The 9,322-nt window shown below is 52.5% G+C and overlaps 2 protein-coding genes across 9 annotated transcripts in view; one reads left to right on the plus strand and one right to left on the minus strand.

Annotated features, from left to right (window-relative positions):
- Rhbdd3 (rhomboid domain containing 3) overlaps window positions 1–4,228 on the plus strand; it is a 7,498-nt gene extending 3,270 nt beyond the window's left edge. For all 8 annotated transcript variants that reach the window (XM_026788764.1, XM_026788762.1, XM_026788763.1 and 5 more), the window contains 5 exons: window positions 1,347–1,536; window positions 2,201–2,584; window positions 3,317–3,479; window positions 3,567–3,851; window positions 3,936–4,228. In XM_026788764.1, coding sequence (XP_026644565.1) covers window positions 1,389–1,536; window positions 2,201–2,584; window positions 3,317–3,479; window positions 3,567–3,851; window positions 3,936–4,113 — 1,158 coding nt within the window. In that variant the 5' untranslated portion in view covers window positions 1,347–1,388 and the 3' untranslated portion in view covers window positions 4,114–4,228. The remainder of the gene's footprint in view (window positions 1–1,346; window positions 1,537–2,200; window positions 2,585–3,316; window positions 3,480–3,566; window positions 3,852–3,935) is intronic.
- Window positions 4,229–4,417: 189 nt separating this feature from the next.
- Emid1 (EMI domain containing 1) overlaps window positions 4,418–9,322 on the minus strand; it is a 48,624-nt gene continuing 43,719 nt past the window's right edge. The window contains exons 15-16 of the mRNA XM_026788704.1: window positions 7,573–7,663; window positions 4,418–5,124 (exon numbers count right to left, since the gene is read on the minus strand). Coding sequence (XP_026644505.1) covers window positions 4,997–5,124; window positions 7,573–7,663 — 219 coding nt within the window. The 3' untranslated portion in view covers window positions 4,418–4,996. The remainder of the gene's footprint in view (window positions 5,125–7,572; window positions 7,664–9,322) is intronic.

The raw sequence follows: 9,322 nt of genomic DNA on the forward strand, positions 1-9,322 counted from the left end.
AAAAAAAAAAAAGAATATTTATTATGTATATAGTATTCTGGAATCTGGAATGTATGCTTACGTGCCAGAACAGGGCACCAGATCTCATTACAGATGGTTGTGAGCTACCATGTGGTTGCTGGGAATTGAACCCTAGGCCTCTGGAAGAGCAGCCAGTGATCTTAACCTCTGAGCCATCTCCCCAGCCCCCAAACAAGCAAAATTTTAAAAAAGAAAAAGCTGAGCCAGGTGTTGCCTTTAATCCCAGCACTTGGGAGGTAGAGGCAGAGGCAGGCGGATCTCTGTGAGACCAGGCCATGCTGGTCTACAAGAGCTAGTTCCAGGACAGGCTCCAAAGGTACAGAGAAACCCGTCTCAGAAAAAAAGAAAAAAAACTGTGGGCCTCCAGTCTTTTCTCTTATGATGCTGTAAGCAAAATGTGTTGAGTTTTTTTTTTGTTTGTTTGTTTGTTGTTGTTGTTTTTTTGGCTGACCTCTAATTCACAGAGATCTGCCTGCCTATCTCTTCCTCCTGAGTGTTGGGATCAAAGGCATGCACCACTACTATCCAGCAAAAGGTGTCTTAATCACCATTTCACAGACTGGGAAACTTGCCCACAGGCACACAGCAGAAGGCTGGAGCAGACACCAGGGCTGGAGAGGGAACAGTGCCACAGTTATGAGCCACTTTGTAAGGCTTGGAATGTGGACTCCTGTAGTCCCATGTCAACCCCAAGCTGCTTGACCCATTGGTGGGTCTCATAAGGCCTCTTGTTCAAGGGCACCCGAGGCTATCCGGACTCCCTGAGGTGTGGAACACCAGAAAGCAGGGTGGGGAGGTGGGGGAGCAGAGTCCAACTTTTCTGGTCCTGTATCTTCCACTAAGACACCTTCAGAGCCCACCAGACTCTCATGTCACCCAGGCTGGTTTTTCAACTCCTTTCAACTCCATATGCAGCCAAGATCTAAATGTTTCTTCTATTTTTACAGCACTTGGGGAGCAAATCCAGGTGCCCATGTATGCTAGGTAGGCACTCTCTTGCTGGTCTGCATCTCTACTGGCCTTGGTCTCCTGAACCTCCTGCCTCCACCTCCTGAGTGCTAAGATTACAGGTGTGCACTACCACACTGGCCTCATCAGGACTTTAAGCATGGCCTATGGCCACCCCAGGCCTGTGGGCAGGTAGGATAGAAACGTGGCTGATAAGCACACAGGTTGGGCTTGATAAGCACACAGGCCAAGCTACTGGACCTGCCTTTGCTGGTTCAGTTTCTGCCTCTGTATAATGGGGCCATTGGTAAAGTAGTTGGGAGGGAGTCAGATAAAAGCAGCAAGGATGATTTGTTACTGTTTTTGTTTATTCCCAGTGTACAGCCTCAGGACTACCTTTGACCACCATCAACCAAACTATGCATGTCTGGGACTCTCCTGGCTCTCTGTCCCGGGCACTGCCCCTTGCCTCCTCAGTCCTGATGCTCCTGATGAGCTGCCTGTGGTTTTTGGGGGCTGGCCCCAGCCTCACATTGGCTCCAGAGCTGCTGCTGGACCCGTGGCAGGGTGAGGACCAGCTGCATGGCCCTTGAAAGCTAGAGACTCTAGGGCCTGAAGCCACTTAGTGGAATCAATGTGCAGCTCGTGATGGTCACAAGAATAGGACGCAGTGTCGCAGGGCAGGTTAGCTTACAGACATGCCCAGTTCGTCCATAGTTGAGAAGGAGGCAGAGAATCCTGTACAGAGGGCGAGGTGGGAAGCTGTGGGTGGGAGTTCTGATAGTGTCCTTTTCTGACAGCTTTCCCTGGAAATAAGAAGTTAAATTTCTGCCAAACACGTACTTCCCACAAAGCCTCCAGTTTACATTTGAGGAACCCAAATGATGTTCAGAGAGGTTAAGTAATTTTTCTAAGGTCTTGCAGCTCTGTGGGAGTGAGAGGTTTTGGCAGGCAGTTTTCATTAGAACTTGTTCTATTAACCAGATGCAAAAAAAAGATTCAGTAACTGACAGACAGCTTCACTGTGCCTGGGGCATAGCACCACTTGGTAGCTGGTAGTGAGTGAGAAGACTGTTGGTTCCCTTCAGTATACCTAGAGAGTGGCTGTGGTGTTGAGAAGCCTCTGGTCCCATCTACTGGCTTCTTGGGAGGGGGCGGGGAGCCTGGCCTACCAGGTTGCCCTAGCAATGGCTAATCCAGCCCTCTAACCTGGCACCCTTCTCATTCCCAGTGCACCGGCTTCTGACCCATGCTCTGGGCCACACCACACTGCCGGGCCTGCTCCTGAGCCTGCTGCTCCTGCCCACTCTGGGCTGGTGGCAGGAGTGCCATCTAGGCACTCTGCGCTTCCTGCACAACTCCGCCCTGCTTGCCCTGGCTGCTGGGCTGCTGGCTGTGCTGCTGGCAAGCCTCGGGGTGTCCAATGCAGCCGGAGGCTGTGGATATATGCCTGTCCATCTGGCCATGCTGGCAGGGCAGAGTTACTACCCTGGATGGCGTCAGGGGACACTGCCACCATGGCTGCTCCCGTGGCTACTGCTGGCCCTGACCCTGCTGCTCAGCTCTGAGCCGCCCTTCCTGCAGCTCCTCTGTGGCCTTCTTGCTGGCCTAGCCTGTATCCTTTGCCTGAGCCCAGGGACCATGTGGACCTGTGGCCGGGCCTCCGGGGTGCCTTGGAAAGAAACGGTGTAAAGGAGTTCAATGTCAGGTGAACACCTGCTCCTGGCACATCTGTGCCATGCTCTGGGCTGGGGACAGGGCTCATGGCCAAGAAGAGGTGTCGGTTACAATCAAAGGACCCCATGGGATGCTTGGGAGAGCTGAAGGGACCTGGAAGTCACTAACCTGGATCCTGTGTGAAGGTGGCATCAAAGCAAAGATTAGCAAAGAGGAAGGCTTAGGGTGGGAGTGAGTGTGGGACTGGGAACAGAAGGCCAACTTAGGGCTCATAGTACGGGTATCTTAGACATAAGCTTTGCTCCCAAAATATGGGAAAATAGCTACCATTTTTGGTGGTGATCATATAACCCTTCAGGCAGTCACAGGGAACCATTTCAGAATCCAGACACCAGCTACTTAAGTCTGGCTGACAGTAGGAGGACCTATCTCAGGTACACAGGGTTATGCAGTAGCCAAGAAAGTGGAAAATAAGGTTTTGGGAAGGCACATATGGTTCTTCCCGGCTGAGTAGTTTCAGGTAGGCAGTTTCCTTTTGTTCTCAGCTTCAGCTGCTCATGTGGTCCTGGGGGATGCAGCAAGGGGAGTCGCATAGGAATGCCCAGCACACTCTCCTCCCCCCAGTTCAGTTTGATTTTCCTTGACCTGCCGCCCTGCCCTGGGCAGGCAGATGCTGCTGGGGCCTTACGGTGGCTGGAGCTCTCCGAGCGGAGATTGCAAGTGTTACAGGACAGTGTCCTTTGCAGGACTCTGGCCCAGTGGTGGCCACTGAGGCTCTTTCCCACCCCAGGCAATCTGACTGAACTGCCTGTCACTTATCCTGCTGTAGTGAGGTGAGGGCGATGCCAGGGGCTCAGTATTGAGTGGTGGAAGTTGTGACAGTGGCTGGCAGCCCAGGTCATCCGCCTCTGTCCCTACAGGCCTGCTACCCCTGGACCTCCTTACCTTGCTTCCCCAAGCTCCTGGTCTCACAGTGATGGTTCTGCCCAGCTTCCACCAGGCGTGGGACCCGTGCAGCCGGCATGGAAGGACTCCGAGAGGAGCCTGAAGTGGGCTGCGTCCAGCTTTGCCCCAGGAACCCCAATGTGGGCAGCCCTAGATGAGCAAATGCTACAGGAAGGGATCCAGGCTTCACTTCTTGATGCGTCAGCTCAGGGTTCTCAGAGCTTGACATGGTTGCCCAAGTCCTCTGGGTCTTCTCTACGGTAAGACAGGGTGGGCAGGGGTGTGTCTTCCCGGTGTGGGAGCCATGCATGCCCTGACATTTCCTCCTTTTCCCCACCTCACAGTCTGCAGCAGCTAGAGCACATGGGATTCCCCACTGAGCAGGCCGCAGTAGCCTTGGCAGCTACAGGGCGTGTGGAGGGTGCAGTGTCACTGCTGGTTGAAGGGCTGGTAGAAACCGAGGCCGTAGCAACCGAGGGGAGGAGTGGTCCTGCCCACTGCAAGGGCACTGGACCCTCATAATCCAGGAAAAGAGCAGAATCTTCGGCCTGACCTGAGTCCTTGCCCAGTCTGCTGAGGGCAGGAGTGGGCCCCAGCATGTTCTAATACTTTCTGAGAATAAAAGCTAATGTATCCAGCCTGGCCTCCTGAGTGGCAGTTGTGTCTGGCTCTTCTGTGTTGGCATGGGGAGGATGGAGAAGGAGTGAATGGGTGGCTGGTAGCAGGAGGGTGACTTGTGTCTAGGCCCACAGGCCTGCTCCAGTATCCTCAGCCTAGGTGGACCCTCTAGCTGCAGCATATAGAGACCAAACTGGGTAGGATCAGGCAGGGGCGTTTATTGTCCAGTACATAGCAATCTATGGCATCTGCAGCAGATGCTTGGAGTGGGAGTCCTTTCTATACATCCCATCCCCACATGGAACACTGGGGAGTGGGGTTGGGTAGAACTGATTTAAGGAGCACCAACCATTCAGTCGGGGATTAAGCAGCCTGGGCTCAGGTGGGAACTCAGCACCAGAAAACAGGGCTCCCCAAGGTCTTAAGGAGGGGAACAGAGACTTCTGCCTCGATCCATGCATGTCTACAGAGCCAGGCAGAGTCTCAGGTCCCTACTTTAGAAGACTGGAAGCCTTGTACCTCCACCCACTCCTCTTTTCACCCTATTCCACAGGGGGAAATAGGTCTGACGTCTTGAGTAGACTTCCTCTCAGGGCCCAGTCCCTGCTTCGTCTGTCATGTACAGGCTGACATCACTGAGACCTGCCTGCCTATCCCTATGGCCAAGATGGCACAGGGGTCCCTGAGGATATTAATAAATAGGAACTGGCGGTCTCTGGAGGCAGCTGGCCAAGTCCAGGCTAGGGGAGGAAGCCTGGTGTGGAACTCTGAAGAGCCACCACCATCCTCAGCTCCTCCTGTCGTGTCTCCTGGGGGTCACGATCTGGTAGTTGGTTGGGTGTCCTCCCCTCTTGCCTCGAAGGAGGCTGGGGGTACCCGTGCCATCAGGGCCTACCCCGGATCCCAGCTCTGGTTCTGCCGGAGGGAATAAAGAGAAAAACAATGTTAGGGGGTGCATTCACATTCATGAAGAGTGGGGGAACCCACTTTGTGCCCTGGGAGGTAGCAGGGTACCCTGGCATCCTAGAGATGGAGCTGTAGGAAATAAGGGTACTGAAGGCTGGTTAGTACCTCCCCACAACCTCTGCGTCCCCAGCCATCTGATGCCTGATTTGTCTAATGGGGATGGCCGGGCTCACCACTTTTACATGCTTGGCATATGAATAATGCTCCCCAAGTAATCAATTTGGATTGATTTGGAGTGAAGGTGAATTCTGCATCATCCAAACTTCATTGCAAGGAAACCAAACTAGAGAAGAAACTCTTTTCTCTTTCCTTGGATTATAGCACCATTTGGAGGAAGTCGGCTTAGTAAAGTCAGGCTTTGCCCCGGAGCAGCCTCAGGAAAAATGGACCCCATCAGAACCCCAGCTGTCTGATTTCTAAAACCAGGGACATTTTCAGATAGACTCTGAGGCCCTAGATGGCATCAACAAAGCCTGAAGTCAGTTACCAAAGGAGTTGTGGTGAGATAAGCCCAAATCTACATATAAGCTGAACCCCAAGCATGAAACAGCATGCTTGCCCCCCCCCCCCCACCAAGGAAACTAACATCCTTCAAACCTCAGAGGGTGCTCTCTTGTCCAGGAAGCCCAGCCCATGCATATCCTTTGGTAGCCCCTAAAGCCAGGGAGAAGGTCAGGGCAGGTGGTTTTTCTGGTGGGGGAGAGCCTTGGGATGGGAACTTGGCCAGGCCTTTCCTTGTTCCTAGGACAGATGATGACTACTTCCCACAGAAGGCGCGGCTTAGGGGTGGGCCACTAATGGGGCCTGGCTTTTCCCAGGTGCCTTGTACATCCTCCAGGGGCTACCAGGAGCTTAGCCAGCTAAGGACGGGGTCACCGCGTCCCTATTCAGCTCCTCTACACTATCCAGCTGTCCCTTCTACTGCACCACGCTGAGAGGAGGGGCACCTGGAAATGTGCTGAGAATCTGGAACTTGGGTCTTTGCTCCAAATGGTCCCTCAGGTCATTTGGAGGCAATGAGGGATGGAGGGCAGGTGCCAAGAGGCTTCAGGGGAGGGGCTTGCTATGTCTCCATCAAGTCTCATCAAGGCTGCTGAGGCCAAAGGAGGTGCAGCAGATAGTCCCTGGTGTTTCTAGAGGTCAGAGAAGCCACACGGCTAATGGTGGGGATTAGAAATGGACCGTGTCAAGCAAAACCTGACAAAGTTTTGCTCAGTAGCCCAGGTCAGCTTCAAATTCGCTATCCTCCTGTCTCAGCCTTCCAGTGCTGGGATCTTAGGCACGTAGCGTCTCACATCAGACTTCCTGTCAGAGTTGTCCCTCCACCTCCACCAGACACAACCATGTATCTTCTATGACCCCCTACATGGTCCCCTCTTCCAAGAAGTCACCAATGTCTAGCAAGAAGGGCCCAATCCTTGGGTACTCCCTTTGAGTGTCTAAAGTGACTGACGGACAGCTCCCCAAAGCCCAGCTACTTTGACAGGCAGCTCCCCAGAGCCCAGCTACTCCGCAGGGCCCAGTGCCCATCCAGACCTAGCACCAGTAGGTGCTTCCTGGTTTTGCTGACCAAAGGACTGGTTTCAGCCCCGACCCAACCCTCCTCCTTCACACTTAAGGCCTAGAGGGAAGGTTGGACACAATCTGGAGGCCTCTGGGCAATGGTGTGCATGAAGGAACAAAGGACAGCCAGTGGGTGGGGACTCTCGGTGGGCAAACATTCCTGTGAAGGGCCAGCCCCATCTTCCCACACCAAAGCTTCACCCCAGGAGCCAGGTGCAGGGTGGAGGGACTGCCCCTGCCCCGAGTCAGAAGCCTAACTGCCTTCAGGCTGCCTGAACCAGCCTTCTAGAACCTTCCCAGTACAGCTCTGCTTGGTGTTCGTCTTCACCTCTCAGAAACCTCGAGGGAAAAAATTCTGTAGACTTCTTAATCTCTGATTCTCCTCTGCTTGGTCACTCACCTATGATCCTTGCCTTTCTGGGCTCCACTGAAATATCATCTCCAGGAAGCCCTCCTGGACTGTCCCCTCACGGTGACAACTGGCTGAGGACTTGTACACGCGAGGTAAGTGCTCTACCATGGAGCCATGTCCCCAGCAGGCCAGAGGCATACCTATGCTCACTACTCTTCATGGCTTTTGCTACCGGTGCCAGCCCCCACCCCCACCCTAAGCTACGCCAGGGCAGGGCTACATCGTTTGGTTATGTTGGAGCCCGTGCCGATAGGTGGCTGCCAGAACACGAAAGCTGGTTTGCTGTGCCAGGTTCTATTTCCTTGATGAAAGGAAGGAGCAATGTCTTCTGGCCCAGACCAAGCACTGGGAGGCATCATGCCCAAGCCTGCCTCAGGCCCTTCCTGGGAGGGTTTGCCCTTGCCTGCCCGCCCTGCCATTACCTGGCCAGATGATGGCTTCCAGCAGGGTGACCCGTCTGGCCAGGAGCTCCAGCTGGGCCTGCTGCTGCCGGAAGCTCTGTAAGCTAGGAGCCTGATGGGAGATTGAGAAGAGCAGACGGTGCCGAGTGTGGCCTCTAAGGGCCGGGCTGGGAGCCCAGTGGTGGGGGACGCAGAGAGAGGCTGATGGACTTCAGGGCAGGCAGGGGTATGGACCAGTGTCCATCAAACCTCATTGTTACCCCTAGGAGGTGAGGAGAGGGCGTGCCTAGCTCCTCAGGTAGCCAGGTGAACGGGAACTAGGAGGGTGAATGTCAGGCTAAGGATCTGGCTCCCTTGAGCCCTGGTAGGGAGCTTCAGGACACACTAGGACTACAGTGGCAATGTGGAAGGGATACAGGGGCCAGGAAGGTAGGTCCTGTGAAAGTCTCCAGAAATTTATGGGGAAACTGGTCAGAACTGGCAAGTGGTCTATTACCCAGAGTTCTCTGGGTCCTGAGTCTGACTCTGTCACCCACAGTTCCCTGCACTTTTAGAATCTAGCTTCATTGCTCACGACTTGTCAAGAGTTGAAGCCCAAGTAGTTTACAACCTTGATCCATAATTCTGTGGGCTTGGGCTCTGTGTGTGACCCTAGAGTTTGCTTGTTAACCTCAATGCCTCACTGATCAGAAGTCTGGTTTTCTTTTTTTCTCTTTTCCTTCCTTCCTTCCTTCCTTCCTTCCTTCCTTCCTTCCTTCCTTCCTTCCTTCCTTCCTTCCTCCTTCCCTCCCTCCCCTCTTTCTTTCCTTTCTGAGACAGGGTCCTATGTACCCTAGTCTGGCCTCAAACTCACTAAGTACACTGAGCATGAGCCTGAACTTATGATCTTCCTGCCTAACTTCCCATTGCTGGAATTCAGGGTGTGTGCACCACTATGCCCAACATGTATGATGCTGGGGATGAAACGTGGAGACCTCATGTAAGCTAGGGAAACACCACACCGAGTGGACAACATTCTCAGGCCACAGTTCTTTTCCTTCGCTTTCCTTTTTCTTTTCTCTCTCCTTTCCATTTCTCTTCTACTTCTGCTCCGTCTCCTCTTCCTCCTTCTTATCTTCTTTCTTCCTTTTCTCCTCCTTATCATTTTTCCCTTCCCCTGCACCCCTCCCCTCTCATTGTTTGTGTCTCACTCTGTAGCCCAAACTGGAATTGAACTTGCAGCGATCCTCCAGCCTTGGCCTCTCAGCTGCTGGAGTCACAGGCATGAGCCTCATGAGCCTCTATTCCCATTTGGTTTTCCCATCTCTACGATTTTGCTTATGCCACAAATTCCATGGCAAGACCTTTGAGTGGAAAAAGAACAGTGACTCTTATCACAAAGTTCTAAGTCCCCAGAGAGACGAATTCTCACACTCTAGTGTTTCTTTGATTTGTGCATAGAGACTGGAATAATATCTTATACATAGTAGATACTCAAATATTTGTTGATTGATAAGATTCCAAAGCTTAGGTGGAAATGAATGCACAAGATTTGGAGAAAAAAATAAGTAGTTTTTATATACATAACCTCTTCATTATTCTTATCTACAATAGTGAACATTGTAATTTACACTAAAACATTCAGATACAAAAACCCAGTATTCCAAAAATATTTTATATAATTTAGACTTTATTTGTCAAACTATAAGCTATTGCTTATTTGTTCATTGGCAGATATTGGTCAAGGGCACACACTCACCAGACACTGCTCTAGGAACTCGTGAAATCAAGG

This window comes from Microtus ochrogaster, unplaced genomic scaffold, assembly GCF_000317375.1.
Source record: "Microtus ochrogaster isolate Prairie Vole_2 unplaced genomic scaffold, MicOch1.0 UNK6, whole genome shotgun sequence".
NCBI lineage: Eukaryota > Metazoa > Chordata > Mammalia > Rodentia > Cricetidae > Microtus > Microtus ochrogaster.